General features: G+C 44.9%; 1 protein-coding gene across 5 annotated transcripts in view; it reads right to left on the reverse strand.

The window, feature by feature from the left end:
• Positions 1-19,930, reverse strand: part of Grhl2 (grainyhead like transcription factor 2) — a 129,645-nt gene that overhangs the window by 76,819 nt on the left and 32,896 nt on the right. For all 5 annotated transcript variants that reach the window (XM_023702307.1, XM_004642263.3, XM_023702309.1 and 2 more), the window contains 2 exons: positions 12,203-12,398; positions 4,018-4,085 (listed from right to left, as the gene is read on the reverse strand). In XM_023702307.1, coding sequence (XP_023558075.1) covers positions 4,018-4,085; positions 12,203-12,398 — 264 coding nt within the window. The remainder of the gene's footprint in view (positions 1-4,017; positions 4,086-12,202; positions 12,399-19,930) is intronic.

Genomic DNA, 19,930 nt, shown 5'->3' on the forward strand with positions numbered 1-19,930 from the left:
AGCTCTGACCTTTATGGTACCCTTAATGCCTTCAGATCTAGTTTCCAGCTTGCAGATATGGGAGCTTGGAGAATGGACTATCAAGAGCAAGCAGGAAAACCCGGACATAGCACAGCTTGCCTGCATCTGTCAGGTCTAACGAGAAGAGGAAGGATGGGAGGACTCTCACAGGTGAAAGGGAATTTAGAATCTGCAGTATTGCGCATCTGGTTTAGACCCAGATCTGAGCAAACTGAAGAGGCCTAGATGAAAGGATTTTTGAGGAAATTGAATATGGACTGGGAATCAGGTGGTATGAAAAAGGTGTGGCTAATTGAGTTGTGCGTGATGATGACTTTGAACTTATGTAATAAAATATGCTTATGTTTTAGAGGCACAGATCAGAAGATCTTAGAAGTAAAATGATAGGCAGGATTAAAACAGGAGGGAATGAGGAAAATGGTAGGTATCAAGGAAGTGGGACAGAAACTTCTCTGAGTTGTTCAGGGGATTCGATATACTACACATCCTGCTTCCATATATGGTTGTAAACTCAAGTTTTAGAATACAAAGAAAGAAAAGAAAGGGATAGATGGGATTTGTAGGGGTGGTAGAATATTTTTTAAACCATTCTGTGGGCTAAGCTCTTTAAAGGAAAAAATAAAAAGTAATTATTGTAAAATAGTATTTTCACCAGATTGAGAGATAACATGAGCTTAGAGATTTCCTTAGCTCTGAATTACTTTGGGGTCTGAAGGAAATAGTGGCACTAGGCCTACGTGTTATAAGATCCCTGAACTGGTCCCTGGTGGGAAAAGAAAGGAGGGGAGTTAGACAGTTATTCCTTGGCAGAGTAGAGTGGATACTAAAGAGTTTTTAGAGAAAAGCAGAAACAAGGAGAAGCAGGTTAGTAGAAGATTGCTGTTGATAGAAAAATTATTTTACTAGAAAAGTCTGGTCAGTAAAGGGAGGACACTTACCATTTGTTTATGGATTATTCTGAGTAATATGGAAAGCAAATTCATGGGTTTTTTGGAACTCTGTCTTAGATACTTGGAATTTTGTTCTTGTTCTTTATTTTCTTAATCTAGCTTGTAGTGGCGTCTTGATTTCTCAATTTTCCACCATTCTAGGTGAAAACCAAATTGAACAAGAATCAAATTTTCCCCATAAAGTCAACATTGAACCTACCCAATATTTGATTCAGTTCTTGTCCAATTCAGTTTGCAACAGGAATAGTGGAAAGAATTAAATTCATGAGCTAGAAGGGAGGAACCACTGTACTTTCTGAAACCAACTGAGAGAAATGTTTGAATAACACTGGGTCTTCCAAGCATTGGGCTTTGCCGACACCTCTTACCAATCACGCCAGACTTATTTTTGTTTTTCTTTTTTTTAGCTTTGATTGTCTGGATAAAATTTCAGAGCAAAGAATGACTCCACATGAGCAGGAAAATACCAAAATGCCTTCAAGTCTCATAGATCTATCTATATAATTTTAGAAAATAATCTCCGAAGGCTTAAAATCACAAGTCTATGAACATTTTGGGTTTAAGCAACAACCTGTTGTCATGGTCAAATCAGTAAAGCAGATCATATACAAAGCACAGTAGAGCCCTCAGAAATTGTGTTTTATCTGAATCCAGTTAGCTGGATGATGCCAAAACCCAGACCACCCATTTGCATCAGCATTTCTTAAACCGCATTGTTTAAAACATTGCATGGAATGCTAATAGATGTTCTTTAAAAAAGGATTCCATGATAAAAATCAGTGTTAAAAGAGGAACAAAAAAAATATATTTATTGCCATAACAAGACCACCCTGGGTGACCCCTATGCATTTCTTCACCTCTTTAATTGTAACCTAGAATTTTCCCTCATTTCACTCCTTTGTGGAGGTAAAAATCCCTAAGATGCGTGGATAGTGTTCTGCAGCTTGGGTGTGAATGGTTCAGCTTTCCTGGCTACCAGAACTGTTGTTGCAAGCTTTCTACTCTGCATTTTGCCCAAACACAGCTGTAACTGGCTTTGCCAAAACATTCGAACTTCTCCATAGTCCATTTGGAGCCAAATTTCTTAGTTCTTTAATTCATACAAAACACATGAATTTTAAACAAAGAACAAAAGTCAAAATATCTTGGGTGCTCTTATTAACAAATAAGCACACTATAATGTTATCTAAATCTAGTTAAATCATGACTGTCAGCCACATCTCCAGGGCATAGCAGATTCAGGCAACACGGTATGTTGTGTAACTGTGCTTGGGCAATCATATTGGCCTTAGAAGCTGATGGCAGAAACTGTCAGAAAGATGTCCACCAAGTGAATAACTAGAACAAAGTCAGAGTTATTGGGAGGTACTGACTTACCTGCATTTGAACTTAAAATTGAACTAAGTATTAAAAACTGCCACACAGAGCTGGGGAGATAGTTCAGTGGAATAAGCACTTGCCTGGCAAGCGCAAGGACCTGAGTTCAATCCCCGGTTCTGCCAAAAACTGCCACACAAAGAATGGTGCACTAAATACACATTTTTTAAAAACTTGGATCATGGCATTGAGAGCCTGTTATTTTTGCCCAAGTAGCAAGTGTTTACAAACAGTTGTAATGATATCTTGTTAGCACACAGCACCCTAGTTCCTGAATGCAGTGGGGATCAAAATGACACCCTTCCAAATTACATCCAGTGAGAAACCTACTAAGTCATAATTAGTCTATACAAGGTGGTTTATTGCCAGTTTTTTTTAAATGTGCTTCCTGGAAATTACAAAAGTAACTATTAAAATACAACAAGCAGCTGTTGCTCTGTAATGTTGTTTTAAAAGATGCTTTAACAACAACAAAGAACATTTCTGTTGTAGACAGTGCATATAGCCTAGATTCATTTCACCCAGACTCCACTTTGATTACTGGTCTAGGGTTAGCAGTCATGCAAGCCATTAGTTCAATACAGTTGGCTGCACGGAGGAAACCTCACGAGACGTGAAGAGTTTCAGCCCCTACTCCAAGTCCTTGCTCCTGCCAGAGAGGGCCCAGTGTTCCTCAGAGCACAGAGCTTCAGAAAATCCCTAGCACAGTGATGAGCAAGCGCCAGATAGCTGTAATTGTCTGTTGGACTCTGCCTATGAGAGTCTGCACCAGCAAAGGGGTGGGGAGGGAATGTCCCAGGTCCTAGGCACAGGAGATCACAATGCAGAAATAGTTGCCATCAAGGCCAGGAAGAGTGTGCTAGCAGGGGAGTTTACTTCTCTTGGCTTCATATTTGCATGTGAAAGAATCTATAATAGACAACCCCTGCGGTTTCTCTCACCTCACTACAGGCAGGGATGTATCCCAGGGATCCCCTTGGAGCCTGGAGCAGAGCAGGGTGATCAGCACTTTCTAGTCTTGTTTGGATCCTGCTGGTCCCAGGAAAGGGGTCTTCCAGGCACCCTTGCCATACCACCAGTGGCCTAGACTCCTGCCCAGGGCTGGGTGGCAGGGGTTACCTAAATCAGGATCCAGGGACTAACAGTGGCAGATTCCAAGTCACCTCCAATTCGCTTCATTCTAAATAAAGCTTTTTTTTTTTTTTTCCTTTTAGTTTATGTGTATCTTGTTTGTCATCTACAAGGTTCTTAATTCAGCAGGGCAGGAAAAGGGGGTCGTACATCTTCACTGTCCCTGCTCTTGGCCCTCCCCTGCTATCTCCTTCCACTGAGAAACAGCCCCCCAGCCCCCTTTTCCCCATCAAGAGCCATCCTGACTTCTCTGGAGCCCAATTGCAGTGACAGAGCCATGGAATTGATCAGAAAAGTTTTTGCCAGCACTGGGCTCCCTGCCAGGCCATCACCTAGAATTCCTGGAACTTTAGGAGCCCATGGCGGGCATCAATCGAAGAGTCTGCCCAGAACCCTTGCTGCAAAACTCAAAACTTAAATTTACTGTCATTGATGAGACTCCAAAGGCAGAGGAGGTGAAGCTGTGTGACCTCATCTCCTCCCAAGAAGAAAGGGAACTGTCCTCGGAGCCAGGCAGGGTCCTCTACACGCATCTCACCTTTTATCCTGGTCTTCTTGGCTCTCACCAACTTTGCTTACAGACAGCAGCCTCTTATCTCGAGGAACCTGGAAACAGACCAGTCATCAGTCGGACTTAGACACAGAGCAGTGAGCATGTGCAGAACTGGATCCCAAATAAGCAAGGATGTGACAAGGAATGATCTCCAGGAAGAAGGGGCAAATTTGTTGAGTGTCAGGAGATGGTTAAAGGAGTACCCTGAGGAACAATGACAGAGCAGCCAGAGACTGACATACAAGGGGTCACAAAGAAATGTAAGCAAGCTGCCCGAAGCCAGTCTCCCTGGCCACAATGCTGCCATGCTGTCCTCGCCTTGGGAGTGGACATGAAGTACACTTGAACTTGGGTGCCTTTGAGCCAAAGGACAGATGCCAAAACCAGATGCCAAAGGACAGCACCACGGAGTGACGAGTGCTCTTTAAAGGGACAGGGACTGATGCTCCTTCTAATGACTTCAGGTGGGGGTCAGGAAGTTGGGCAGGGAGCAGCATTGTCAGCCCATGGAGAAACAAAACAGCCAACCAACCTGGGCCACCTTTAACCAGCATCGCCTCACAGCCCATGGGCTTGCCTCCTTGGTGTTTTCCTAAGGCACTCTGGCCTCCATCTTCACCATCAACTTCATCATCCCTGGCACTTACCGAGAGATGTGCCTGAGATAAGAACCTCTGAGCTGGGCTGTGGGCCATCTTCCAGTCACCCCACTGTGTTATGGGCCCTTACTGGGCAGAGTTCCCAAGTATACCAGTTGGTAGGTTTGGGTTGGTTGGTTTGGTTGAACTTTTTTATCTTTAATTTTTTGCTAAACCTCTGGATCATCCTTTTGAGATGAAAGCACATTTATGAGAAGGTGCCTCTACTGGATCTGAGCAATCTGTCTGGTTTCCATTTGTCTGAATATGGATCTAACCATATCTGTCCCACTTTCCTTGGCTATTGTCTTGGATCCCTGAGTTATTTCCTCCTTTGGGCTGCTGTGAATGAGCCAGGCTTAAGGATAACTCTATATTACACAGGTTTTTAGTAGAATGAGTTAAATTTTAAAACAGAATATCTGGCACTTAATGTGTTAAATTAATTAATTATAAGCCCTTCAGTCATATGTCGACTTTGAGAGTCTGTAGTGTACCAGGCATTGCTAAGTACTGGTTAGAAATGAGATGAATGGAACACTATTCCTGGTGTGTATTGTGGATGACCATTAATGTTATCCAGTACAAATGTCAATATCCCATACATCAATGTTTGCTCCAGCTCATTCATACCAGCCCAAAGGAGGAAATAACCGAGGCATCCACCAAACAATGAATGGATAAATAACAAATTGTATATCCATGCATGGGAATATTACTTATCCTTAAAAAGGAATGAAATTTTGATACGTGCCTTAGTACACATAAGTCTCAAAGACAAACACTGATAAGATAAGCCAGATTCCAAAGGACAAATATATGAGGTACCCAGAAAGTCAAATTCAAAGTGACAGAGGGATAAGAGACACGGGGCATGAGTGTTGGGAAGTTCTGAGAAGACTGGCAGTGAGGGTCGCATAGCAACATGATCGAATGAATGTGTACTGAGTGCCTCTACACCGTGCACTTAAAAGTAGCTGAAGTGATACATTTATATTATGTGCATTTTATCACCATTTTCTAAAAAAATAGGGGAAAGTAGCATTTACAGACAAGAACCTGTGTTCACAGCCTTGGCCCTCTGTGCCCTGCACCTGGACCACCCTCTAACCAACCTTGCTCTGCCTGCCCTCTTCTCCTAAATCACATATCCTCCTAATGGTGTTACAAAAACTCAGCTGTGAATGATAGGAGATCAGGCACTCAGGTATTCTAGAGGAGAGTGCTCCAGAGGCGCTGAGCTTCGGATGGAATTTGTCAGCTGGATGAGGAAGGCTTTCTAGCCATAGGAACTACTTATTAAAAAATGACATGACAGAATAAGGAAATTGCTGGGAAGCAGGTATGGCCTCAGAGGTGCTATTTAGCCTCTCTGTTTCTTTCTGTGTCCCTGTGATGGCACTGCCACCTGGCCCTTCATTGTTCAGCATCCTCGCCCTCTCCCTTGCCACCAGGGTGCCAACCAGGTCCTGTGTCCCTCAAAGGCATCCTGCAGGCTTGACCTCCAGCACCTCTTGCTGCTGGGAGTCACCTGAGTGGTTTCCCATTTCCTTCATGGCAGTCCAACTTTGGATGCCCAAGTTATCTTAAAACTGCAACTCTGATCTCATGCTGCTGCTTAGAACTCCACCGTGCACCTAGGAAACACATTTTCTGCAGCCAAGCAATGCTCCTATTAACAGTGGAGCCCTCCCCTAACATCTCTGTGTTGGGAACCCAGCTCCCCTCCCATGCCCTTTATCTGCACTTTATCCAGGGCAATCCTCAAGACCCATTTAAATTGCTGTGTCCGTGAGAACCTTGCAGTCTCCACATGTCGACCCTGAGCACAGTTAGGCCCCCAGCACCTAATGTATTAGGGGCCTCACTGAGTTCTGAAAGAATGAATCCACCCATCAAAATGGCCTGCAAAAGGCAGAACTAAAGAAGTACAAGAAACCAATTCTAAGCCCTAGAACCTTAGGACAGTTCCCAAAGATTCCCAGAAGCAGAGTTACTGCTGCCAAGTCACTGATGTGAACCCCAAGTGCTGTAAAGCACTTCCTAACCTTTGGGTTTGCTTCAACCAGGCCTCTGAGCCAGCCTCACCTTTGGCTTTGCAGACTGTGTTCAGAGAAATGGAGACTTCCGAGCTCAATGTCTTCTCTTACGTGCTAGACCCACATCACTGTGGTCTGACAGCTCTACCTGGACATCCTGCAGAGCATCAATCCTAGCATTATCTTCCTCCCCCAATGCCTTTCTTTCTTGTCCCCATTCGGATCAGCTGAGAAGAGCTGAGACACCTGGCTCTCAGTTATACAAACAAGCACAAACACACGACCAGTTTTCATTCAAACACTCATTTCTCAAATTTATTTCTTTGTCTCTATGTGGTGCCTGTTTTGATGGCTGATTTAGGGGGCAGTTTCATGAATGCTGACCCAAGGAAGCTCCTCTCCCACCTTTCCTCTAGTTCATCCTCATATTTTACCTGGACTATTGCAATGGGCTGCTCACTAAATAGACCACTGGTCCCCAGCCTACCTCTCTTCTGCTGCTACTGTCCTCTGTGTGGACAATTTCTCCCACCTAAGAGGCCTAAGACCCAATCCTTCAGTAGAGAAAATTTTTTAAAAGATCATAATAATGTTAAGGGGATTGTAAATGTTTTATTTTCTTCTTTCTTGCACCTTTGTTAATAGACTTACACAAACATAAAAGATGAAAACATGATAGATCAAAACACCACTTTGTATACTTTATGAATATATACAGTATCTACTACTTGTCAACAAAGCTGGAAAAAATGGAAAAGCTGATTTTAAAAATATCTTTTTCAAAGCCTATAGATACTTATCAAGTCACTTATTCATTTGTCCGCTCATTCATTCACCCATCTTACATAAAGACAACCACCAAGGGGCCGGGGAGATAACTCAGTAGAATAAGCGCTTGCCTGGCAAGCTCAGGGTCCTGAGTTCAATCCCCAGTACCATAAAAAAAAAAGACCACCACCAAACTCTGCTCTGGGAGATAAAGCCCAGACTCCAACCTGCCTGGCAAGATACCAAGACAGAGCCACTTTCTGACCAATTTCAACCCCTCGCTCACCAGCCCTGGTCCAGCAGTCCTGATGGTTTGAATTTCACTGAGTACAACCCAAGCTTTCATACTCTGTGCATCCCCCTCTCCACCTCCCTTTACTCGACGTGTTCTCTTGTTGTCTGCCCCTGACAAACCCTCCCTGTCCCTGGTAGAGAAGGTATTCCTTCCTGTAGAAAGATTATGGATTCTCCAGAAGTTGCCAGTCAATGTACTATTCCTAGAACACACCCTTTAATAACACTTACCTCCCAGGCCCTGTGGTTATAGGTTACAGGACCTGTTTGTCCTGGACTGTGACTCTCTGTGACTTTTCTGAAGTGTTACAATCTGCCTTTGGGTATTCAACCCACCCCACAATGCCCAACACAATTGCTGGAAAAGTGTAGCTAAGTAATGAATATTTGTGGGATGGACGGACAGATGGGTAGATGGATGGACGGATGGATGGATGGATGGATGGATGGATGGATGGATGGATGGATGGATGGACAGATAACCCAAAAAAATGCTTTCCAACAATATCAGTTCAATCAGTTGGAGAGATAGGAACCAACTGACAACTGAAACACTTCTTTAGGGCTGGAATCAGATGATTACAAACCACAAGCTCTCTGGTGGGAAAAATAAATCAAGTAATATTATAAGAACTGCTGTGGTGTGAATATATCGCTCCAAAATTCGTATGCTGGAAACTTACTCTCCAAATTCATGTTAGTGGTGTGTAGCGGTAGACTGCTTGGGAACTAGTCAGAATTAGATTAGTACATGGGGATGGGCCCCACTGACAACAGGTAACTACAAAAGGAAGAGAGTCCCAGTCTCCAACACCCGTTATGTGACGTCCTTTACCACGTCATGATGAGGCCAGAAGGTGGTAACTCAGTTCACACACTTAATTCATTTCCGATGGCTGCATTTGTGTTCATCACCCAATGTGGAATTTGTGAACGGAAGCAAACTTTTGCTGATCACTTCTGTTTCAAACTAAATTGTTCATGAACAGAAGCATCTGTGAACCAAGGCACCACTGTACAGTACCATGCTACTAGATCTCCCAGCTTGTGGAATCATGAGCTAAACGGACCTCTATCCATTATAAATTACCATACTGTGCTATCCAATTATAGTGACAGAAATAGACTAAGACATAAGTCAGACCACTTTTACATATGCAACCAACTAAATCTGGGATGTTTTCTATCACACGCAGAATTCAGGAAAAGGTCACACTTTGGAATTGCCCTTGGGAAGCAACCTCAACTAGATAGAGAATTGTGCTAGAATTTTGAGCTCTCAAATTATGGGACAATCTACAAGTGTGTCTTTTTAAATAAATATTATCTAATTAGCAAGCAGCATATTAAGCTTTACCTGTACAATTTAAAAACCTAACCCTCTTTAAATAGGTTCAGGTAAGAGTATTTTTCAAAATAGTAGATACTCTAATGAAAGGGATATTAAGAAATGGGATTGTCCCATAAAATCCTATTTGGTTGCCTGAACTATAAAATATAAAACGGCGTGAGTTTCATGATCTTGTGACAGTTAAAAATGCAGGTGAAAAACTTTGAAGTTTATAAAGAACCACACCGAGTTTCTAAAGATCTGTACAAAGAACATAAATGAAGCTCCTTTGTAGGTTCGGAGGGACAGGGCCACTGCTCCCTATGGCACTCAAGCTCCTCTCCGGGACACAGCACCCTAAGACCCCTCCACAGTTGACAAACACCAACCACAAAAGTGAGAAAAAATGCTGTCTATGATAAAAAGAATCAATTCACACTTCCAAAGAGGCATGACAAGTCTGTAAGATTTAAATTATAATGATAACTTCCCAAAGTTTAGATTGAAAAAGGAAAAATCACTCTTTCTCATTCATGTGTCCCTTGGTCTACACAGGACAGTTAACTTCATTTCCACTCCCCCACACCCCACACATATAGCCTGCGAGCACCCAGAAAAGTGCAGAGGCCTCAGAATGACCATTTGATCACAGTCCTCGTGGAAATAAGACCTATTTTTCATTTAGATACTAAAGTGCTTCAAACACACCAACCCCCCCCCCCCAATTCTTTGGTGAAACAAAAGGAGCCACTTGACTCTGCTAGACTTGGCCTGGACTCCACAGAAAACTGAGTTGGCCACATTTCAGATTTTATGGGAAGTCCCTGCCTTGCATCTCAAAATATTTACAAAACATAATATTTCAAGAAAAGAATGCAGTATTTCAGCTTTCTTTGACATGATAGCAAATGTTCAAGAAGAGACACAATTTAGGTACTATATCTTTTAATACTTAATTATTCTACTTACTGATAATTATCCTCTGAAACTATGGGAGATAAATACATTGCTTTCATAAATTGAAAACTAGTTAATTTTCTTTCAGATTTTTTTTAACCAATCAAGACAATGCCATCATTTCTAGGTATCTGAAAATATGTTCATTTTACAATGACAATAACATCTATTTTTAAAGAATATGATGAATATGTTCCTTCTAAATATATCCATACATTTCTGTAAAGCCTAATTGAAATGAACTTAGAGCATTCTCTTAATTCAATGAATAGAGAGATTTATTCTAATAGTGTCCGTGGACAGGATATCATGTCTGCATCTTGTACAGTGAGTAACCACTAAGACAACAATATGCGATGTATTAATTATTGAAACTGTGCTAGTAATTGGTTTTGAAACTGTCTCATTGCTACTCAATAAAATTATTTTTAAAAAATAAAATGAACTTACATGTTAATTTAACATAAAAGTTAGGAGGAGAAGTTGTAGAGATTAAATCAGGGTGACTTCATGGTATGCTAATGGACTTTAAAATTGATAACACTGACAGCTTTTGATTATTTTTATCTCATCAAGGAAACTGACTTCTGAATCTCCTTCTTAGGATAAGACCATAAAGAGCTAAGCCTGGAGAAATGGTCCAAGACACCAGGCAGGCCAGTCTGATGAAGCCTGCTCTGTGCCATCCTCAGTAATTTTGAAAACATTCACGTCACTTAGGACTTTTCTTATTTTCCAAATGAGATCCTCAGCTGGAAAGGATTTACAATGTAAAACACCCACCACCAGAAAAGAAGAAAAAGGGCCTACATGGAACTCAGAGTTTTCATGCTTATTTTCTCAGGTATAAGTTACTCCTTCACTGCAGTGAAGCCCTTAAGCATCCTTTCATCTAGAACTTTCACTCCTGAAATTAGAGTCCCTTTGCCAATTTTTTTTTTTTTTTTTTTTTTTTTTGTGGTAATGGGGATTGAATTCAGGACCTTGCGCTCGCCTGACAAGTGCTTATTCTATTGAGCTATCTCCCTGGCCCCTCTTTGCCAATTCTGACCCTAGATGTAGGAGGAAATCAGCCTTCCCAGCAAGAGGCCATAAAACACCCTTCTTGGAGTTCACCAATACTTCCTGACAATAAATGACGTATTTATCCAAGTTCATAGCATCCTCACTTAAAGCATTCTGGAAGGGCTCCCTAGTGCCTCTCACACCTGTCAATCACATCTTGTTCCTCATCTTAGGTAAGGCAATAGGAAGTAAAAGCTGCAGTCACTAAAGGGGAAACTGTTCTTTCTTGGTGGTTTTGCCCAATGCTGATTATTCCATGATAGAGAGGGGAGGTGAGACTCAGTTCTTACTGATACCAGAATAAGAGCACCAGGGGCCCACCTGGCAACACAGGCACCCTCGCCTTCATGCCATGTCTTAGCACAAGTCAAAGGCATTCACAGCCAAAGCAAAGAATCATCTCCTCATTCCATAAATACATGTCGATTTTTTTACACTTCAACACCTCTAAGAGAGCAGGTCACACCAAGCATAGTCTTTTGTCCTTGAGATCAACTATTTCTTGTTTGATGTTCTGCAATACTCTCATTTTGTAAGTACTGTGTGACAGGTGCTTTTTCTACTGTTACATTCATCTTACTTTAGGGCTTTTCAAAATTAAAATTTAGTCCCCTTTGAAACAATGAAGGGCCGGGGAGATGGCTCAGTAGAATAAGCGCTTCCTTGGCAAGTCCAAGGGCCTGAGTTCAATCCCCATTACCACAAAAAAAAAAAAAAAGAAAAGAAACAATGGAGACCGTGCAGGTTGGAACTGTGGCAAATCTTCCACATAAGCAGTCATGAAATAGTCCTTATGAAACTAAGAAATCTAGAGTACCTAAATGCTCCTTATAACACTGAAAACTCCAGGGGCAACCTAAAAACCTAGGAGATAAGCAATAGCTCAGCACAGCCAGGCCTAAAATAAACTATAAAGTGAGGAGTGACATCAAGGAAACATTGGCATTAGGGTGTTAATAAGATTTATAGGTGAATTGTGTTTGTGCACGGGAGTGAAGGACACAACCAGAACTTCCTTTAGCAGACTGCGAAGTTGAGCTTCAGAGAGCCAGAGAGATGGGGAGACAGGCGGGACCCACCTTGTAGTAGTCATAGAGCAGGCCGAGGGCAGCAGCACTGTCCTCGTCACCGTTGATGCTCATCATGGCCTTGGTGGCCGCTGTCAGAGGGTTCTCCAGGTAGGACTTCCAGGCCTCATCCTCACTGGTGTAAGCCCTTCGGGTGTTGAATGGAGGGTCACTGGGCATTGGCACTAAGGCCACAAGCCTTTTATTGCTGTGAAATGAGAGGAAGGGGAGGTTTATTTTCAGGGAACGTTTCCCCCCACAAATCTGCACTGTATGAGGCTGGGAGAAGTAACATATGTGTCATCCCAGCACCTCAGAGGCTGAGGCACGAGGGTGGGTGTGAGTTGGAGCCCAGCCTTGAACACACAGTTGGTTAGGCCAGTCAGAACTACACAGTGAGACCCTGGCTCAAAGCAAACACAAAACCCACACTTTCCCTGGATCCAAACATTGATTTGTAGTTCCCAAATGGGGGAAGAGGAGGGAGACATCAAAACTAACGCAACTGTCATGCTGCATTTAGGCAGCCACTGATTTATTTAGCCACTAAGACATTAAGTAGTATTCTAAAAGTAGTATAAGCAGCATGCATTGGTCCTCTTCCAACTTGGTTTTCTAGTCATTCCAAATAACTTTATTTCATTACTCTTCATTGGTAAGTACTAGAACAGAAACTGAAAGAGGTTTTATATAACTGAACTCTATAAGTAAAGACACCACATGAAATGAAATCAATACGTTAATTATCAAAATTGTACTTATCTAGCATATGCATGAAAGTGTAGCAAATTAGAGACCAACCTGTGTGTCTTAATTAAAAAGCAACATAAGCTGCATGGCAAACACGGCCCCTCGCGTGCAGTTTATACTCCCCTGTGAGGCTGCGGGCCAGGGTGTGACACAGGCTCAGAATCCTCTCTGTATGAGTAGGGTTCAGCCTCTGTCTTGTCCACAGACAAACACTAGGTACCAAACTCCATCTGGAGAAAGCAGCGCACATTTGGACAACTTCCAATAGGGACAGAAAGGGGCTGGGAAAAGCAGCACACGACAAGGAGGGCTGTGCTGTCACGTGGGCACGGTAATGATTTAAATACCAGAGACCATGACAGTCACCAAGAGGTCAAGGAAAAGAACCAGGAGAAGCTTTGCCACTCATTTCCTGACCCTTTTGTTTATTCACTGAAGTGGAACCAAAATGGAACAATGAGATGTTGTCCAGGAACACGTACTCTGGCACACAGAAGCCTAGCATGGACAAGCTACAGGCCCGTGCAGACAACAGCAGCAGTGGCCTGAGGGAGCTCAGCCACCAACCCTGCTGAGGGCCCTTGGCTGATGCTCCTTCGGAGCCTGCATGTGGCTGTGAATTGGCGTGAACCTTCAAGGAAGAGCTGAAGGCCCCATGTGTGGTGGGCGGGCGGCGGGGGGGGGCATGCAGGTTGTCAGGGCAGATAACAACACTGGTGCTGGCAAGAGCTATTTGCGGTGAGAAATACACACCTCGCCAAGTGGAATTCTAGGCTAGATGGTCTTTAGGCCTCTGGCTTGAGCTCTTTGTGCCAGTTGTGTGGTGGAACCAGTGAGGAAGAAAGAGAGAACACTGACCCAATTGCAAATGAACTGGATTAAAAGCGTATAATCAGGTTTCTTGGAATAAATGAGAAAAGCCGAAATCAAAGGGCTCACTGACCACTGGCAGCATGGTGCCACGGGGGGGCCCGGGCTGTGGAAGTGAGTCCTGCTCTGTCTCGCACAGTGCAGGGAGCTGCTTCCGTTTTACCCACCTTAGACGGAGATAGCACTGCCCACCGTACTTTCCTCCCCATGAGATCAAATAAAATAGTGGCTAAAATAGGGCCCCATGAACTGCACAGCACTATGCAAATAAGAGGCATCCCTACCACTGCAGTTCTGTGTTCTGGCAAAGTTTGTGGGCATATCAATTTTTGGCAAAGTTGGCTTTCATTGAAAAGTGCTGAAGATAATCATTAACTAAAGGGAAACCAGAGTCATTCATTTAGCAGGTATCCGTAAGTGTTTACAGAGAGCCCAACAGGTGGCTGACGGTGAATGTGGGAAGCTGCAGGAGACAGACAGTGTCTGTGACCCCAGATGGCCGGACACAGAGCCGCCCCCCAAGGCAGTGCAGGGAAGGCACACAGAGGGCACAGGGTTTCTACGCAGATCTGTGGGGGGTGCACAGGGGGGCTCAGAACATTTCTTCAAGTGAAGAGTAAGTGTGGTGGTACAGAGTACCAAAGATTTCTTACAAAGAAGTAGATTTTTATTTATTTCGAAAAGCCTGCTGAAAAGATTTACATATTGTAATCTAAAGGTGAAACAGCACTTCCACACTGTATGCAGTTGCTAACCCCAGGGGTTGGATGTGCAAAGAGGAAGTGTGGGTGGGCTCATAAGCCTCCCCAGGCAGAAGAAAGGAGGGCTCCGGGAGGGGGGGGGAGGGGGGAGGGCGCAGATTCTGATGATGCCACCCTTGCCGCTCAATAGTTGTTTAGTTGGGGTCACCTTGATACTGGCCCACACCCTGCATTGAGAGAGAGAAATGGTGCTCGGAACTGGAAACGGTTGCCCACAGGCCCATGTACTTCTTAAAACTTCCAGTTACAGAGGACCTGGGGCTCAGGGAAAGGCCCAGATTCAAACCGCAAAGCACGGCTTCTGCACCATCGTAAAGACAAAAGCTCGGATGTCTGACTTCTAGTAACTCAAGAACCTACAGACGAGGATTTTGCTCTCTCCCATGTCCGAGGGAGGTACACATGGCTAGCAGAGAGGCGTGTTCATGACACACTGGCAAACTCCCAGGAGTTTAGCAGGAAGCCCATGCTGAGGGACCAGAGCCAAGTCTTGATTTCCAAGACTTGCTGGCCTACTTCAGCGGAGTGTTCTCGAGTCCTCCTCCGAATCGACTCCCTCCTGCTGGGTCTCCTGGACTCCTGACTTCCTCTCTCCAGGTACAGGTGTCCACCCACGATCTAGGACATCTACCAGCCTTTCCTCAAAGATACAGCTATGGATGAATCGTCATATAATACACAGAAGAAAAGGTTCTGGGAAACCATAAACCATTTCTTGGTGCCCTCCCCTTTGATGATGCAATGGTTTTTAGATATTTTCTGCACAGATCATAATCCCTGTGGTGCTGAGCACTATTGAGTGAAGTTCAGTTTAATAAAAACAAAATAATCTCTCTGGTACACTGAGCAAAAATGTAGTCTTGAAAAGAAAGGAAAGTTTCCTAGAGCAGCTTTTGCCTAAGTTAGGAACACTGTGAAGCTGTTTCGTCACTGCTCCTTGGGAAAGATGGCTCTACTTCTGCTTGGCCTCAGCTTCTGGAGTGCTGCATCCTGCGTAGCCCTGGACATGGGGCTGCAGACAACTGCAAACTTGATCCCCAGTTCCTTCTTTGGAGAAGAATGTGGATAAATGCTGCATATGTCACAGCAAGGCTGAGGCTATGTTAGGGCACACATCTCTTCATTTTCTCAAAATCATTTGTTTTCTTTGACCTAGCAACTTTTTTTTTGTGGCTGTGGGGTGCAAGGTTGGGAGACGAGTTATAAGTTAAAACAGTGAAAGAGCTGGAGCACCCACAGGACTAAGACGCCAACCGATCAGTCGACAGAGGCGTCAGAACCCTCTGCTGGCGACAGCCCTCCTGTGCCCTGAGCGCTGACTCACACATGTGCAGCGCCTTGCTGGGAGGAAGCTCGGGAAACTTAGCACGCAGCACCCTCACCCTCTAAACAACATACTTGTCACTTCTACGCAGTCAGTCACCCTACCTAGCTCACTCTTGCCTTAGCTCTTCCTGTTTAACTAGTCCCTGTCCTTCTCTTCCCCTCCTTAATCCATATGGAAATCCCATGGAATAAATATTGTAGCACATAAGTTTCTAAAGCTGCCTTATGACTTGAAGCTACCTATAACTAAATCCAAACTCCTTCTGCCACCTGACATGGAAGGCCCTGTTATCTCCCTCTGATTTACTTCTCAAAATTTATTTTCCTGTACTTGCTAATATAAAGACTTGGGCTGTTTTCTGCATTTTTCTGAAATCCCTATTCTCACCTCCCCGAGCTTTGCTAACTGCTCCCCTCCCAAAAATCTTTCTGACACCATTACTCTTCTCTAAACCCAGATGCCAAGTCCCACCTTCCAGAAGATGGTCCAGAATTTTCCCTACACTCAGATATTCCGTTGCCAAGAGCTCCTCCAGCACGTGCATCCGTGATTTCATGATTTCGAACTGAATTTTCACCATGCAAAGGCTACTAACTGCACACAAGACTGTCCGGCGGCTGTTAGAGCACCCAGGACTCCAAGACAGTGGCATTCCACTGAGTCCAACGCTAGCTGCTCCCTTGAGGTCCGCAGCCTTTGCCCTGCTTTGGATTCCCACCCTGACTGGCTTCACTCTGAGGCCCGCAGACTCCTCTTCCCTCTCTTTGCCTTTGGCTTCCTTCCAGAAATACCCACATCCACCCCATTCCCAGGTGCAGTCTCACACGCACACACCCCAGACACACACAGGATGCGTCCCCGCACCGCACACACCCAAACACCTCCACTGGCAGTTATGTCTTACGAACACCTGTAGGCCCTGACAAAGGCACCAGACCGTTTGCAGAAAATGGCCCACAGGGCGTGGTCCGGGACCGCGTTCCAAACCTCGGCACTTCCTAGCCCTGTGCGTGAACGTCCGCTTCTTCCTGTGTGGCCCATTGCTGCACGAGTTAGGAGAAACGCACACAACCAGCAGAGAGCTAGGCAGACGCGTGCCCGCTACCTGGGCCCCGAGGAGAAGAACAAGACGACGCAGAAGCCGGTCACCTCCTCGTCACCCAGGGCTGCTCCCACGCCCACCTCACTTCCAGGCAGCCCTCAGCCCTGCGGGTCCACGTTTGGGCTCACCGTGGTTCTTCACTTTCTTGCGCTTCCTCAGAAAGTCACACGAGCTCTCCCTGCACTACAGCTTGAGAGCCCCCCCCCCCAGCACCTCAACTGCTAGCGCTCCTGTCCAAGCCCCTCCACCTTGTTTTTGGATTATCGCATCTTCTCCTCCGCAGCCGGCAACCCCCGCGGCCCCCCAGAACCTACACCCCTGGAGTCCATTCCTACGTTGCACTGGGACTGACCCATGGTCAACGGGACGTGGCCGAAGTGGACACAGGTTACTTCTAGAGGAACAGAAGCCTTGACCAACGCCAGTGAGAAACAGAGGGCAGCCGACGCCCATGGACATAAACGTCAAAGTGCTCTGGCCAGACACAAAGGTCACGTGAAAGTCAGCCCTGGGAGACAGCCTTATGGGAGACCTAGAGCCAGAAGCGCTCAGATAAGTTGCCCCCAGATGGCTCGTAGATCACTGAATTTCATACTTCTCAGTGTTAGAAAATGCTTCTTATCCAGCTGCCAAGTGCTGGGACAACATGTTACACAGCAGTACCGAACAGGCCTGCTGTCAACCTCCCTGCTTTTACCATTGTATCTCCTCCCTGGCTGCAAAACAGCCCCAAGAGACACCCCTTCACAATACAAATGAACAACCATCTTATATCTGTATATTCAAAATGGTTAGGATAGATATACAGCTACTTTCTCTTAATTCAATGAATAGAAGGATTTGTTCTAATAGTGTTTGTGGACAGGATATCATGTCTGCATCTTGTACAATGAATAACCACTAAGACAACAATATGCAATGTATTAAGTATTGAAACTGTCCTACTAATCAGTTTTGAAACTGTCTCATTGTTATTTGTTTCTCAATACAATTATAAAAAAAAAAAAAAAGAACCTTCATACCACCAACTATACCACGCCCAGGCCCAAAGGGACTCCCAATTGCCTCTGAGAAGCCAAAGAGTCAGCTGTGACAAGGCACACCCTAATCCAGCACACTAGGAGGCTGAGGCAGGAGGACTGCAAGCTTGAGCCCAGCCCAGACAATTTAGCAAGGTGCTATCTGAAAATTAAAAATTTTGAAAAGGACTGGGGATGTAGCTGAGGGCAAGCATCCTGGGTTCAATCCCCAGCACCTCAAAAACTAAAAAGTAAAGAAATAAAACAGCAAGGTTGTTGCAAGGGTCCACCAGACACCTCGGGATCGCCTTTCCCCTCCTCCCCAGCCCCTCTGTAGTTCCTGTTCCCTGTGACCCTGCCTTACTGGTCCCCACGCTCTGCCTTCCAGCCTTGGCTCCAGCTATCTCCTCTTCCTGAATGTCTCCTCAGTGCCCTCAGCTCTCAGCTCCTCTAGGCCTTTCCCACGTCTGCCCCATGAGATGACTCCAGTTTAGTGCAGCAATCCACCTCGCCCACTTCTAAAGCCTCAGATGCATCTGTTTTCTTGCCACATGTAGTGTCACCTCTTACATGTATGTTTGTTTTGCAGTGCTGGGGGGGAGGCGAAGCAGGTGCTTGCTGGGTGGCCCCCGCAGCTCCACGGCGTATGTTCTGTGCTGTGTGCTGTGTGCTTGCTGTCTGCCTCTGCTAGCACCGGAGCCCTGGTGCTGGGCTGCACCCTGAGCCGGGTCTGCCCCACCCTTGCTTCTCAGTGAATGTTTATTCAATCAAAGAATGGAATGTTTCCTGGGGGACTGGAGTGTTGTTGTTGTTGTTATTGTTGTTGCAGGCAGGTCTTAAAATAGCAAGAGACCAGGAAGAATGTACTTCACACAAATCAGTTCATAGCTTATGCATGAAGCTGGCTGCAGCTACAGAGGGCTCGGGCAGCAGGACTGCAACTTTAACAAGTGTTAGCCCTGTTGAGCTACTTCCTTCCTTCCTTCATACCCGTAGTCTCCTCCGATGTGCACCACCACCGATGTGCACCACCACCGGGGCTCCTTCCTCTGCTCCCATTCATGACAGCTACAGATAAGGAGCCCCGCACCGCACCGCTCACATCAGTCCAGCAATAGCTCAAGGGCAGCATGAACGCCCGCCCGCACGAAGGTGTTCCAGAGTCCTTCCACCTTTGTTCATCATTCTTTGCACCATCCTCCTTTAGAGAAAAGCCTTTCTACCCGGAAAGGAAGTAGTGAAGCTTTTCTATAATTCTCAGGGCTTCCTGCTGCCCACTGTGCCTTACTTTCCTACCCCACCCCACATATGAGCCCTTATCTTGACCTCATATGTCTTCTATTTTTCAAAATAAATTGTGTTCTGTGCCTTCTGCCCCTAAGATTTGGTCTCCGTCTACTTCAATTTCCTGTAGCAGATCACTGACAGATAATCAGTTCAAGTTGGACAAAAACTGGCCATATTCAGACCCTAAACGAAGAAGCAAAATCACATTATTTTTCTTTTAGAATCTTGGAAACTTATTCATTAATAGGATAAGATTTTCAAGTGGAAACTGGAAAATCAATTATCCAAGCTGGGGTTCACGTCCCAATTTGAAAGCCAAAGATGCTAGCATTTTGCGTCTGGCTACTCTGCATAATAGCTGTCCTCTGTACTTGGAACAGGAGGGAGAAGATGAGAAAGGAGATGAGAGAGGAGACGTGTTCTATGTTAGAACTAGGGTCGTAATTTACTGGGAAGCTTTCACCCTCGCTGCTGTCCTCTCTGGCCCTACCTGTCTGTCTTTGACCTAACAGTGTAAGAGTTGGGGAAATGAAATGAATCCAGGAGAAGCCTCTTTTTTTTTTTTTTATGCTTTCTCAGTAGTGTTTTTATTCTTTTGGGTACTGGGAGGTTGAACTCAGGACC

This window comes from Octodon degus, unplaced genomic scaffold, assembly GCF_000260255.1.
Source record: "Octodon degus isolate 3935 unplaced genomic scaffold, OctDeg1.0 scaffold00148, whole genome shotgun sequence".
NCBI classification, from domain to species: domain Eukaryota; kingdom Metazoa; phylum Chordata; class Mammalia; order Rodentia; family Octodontidae; genus Octodon; species Octodon degus.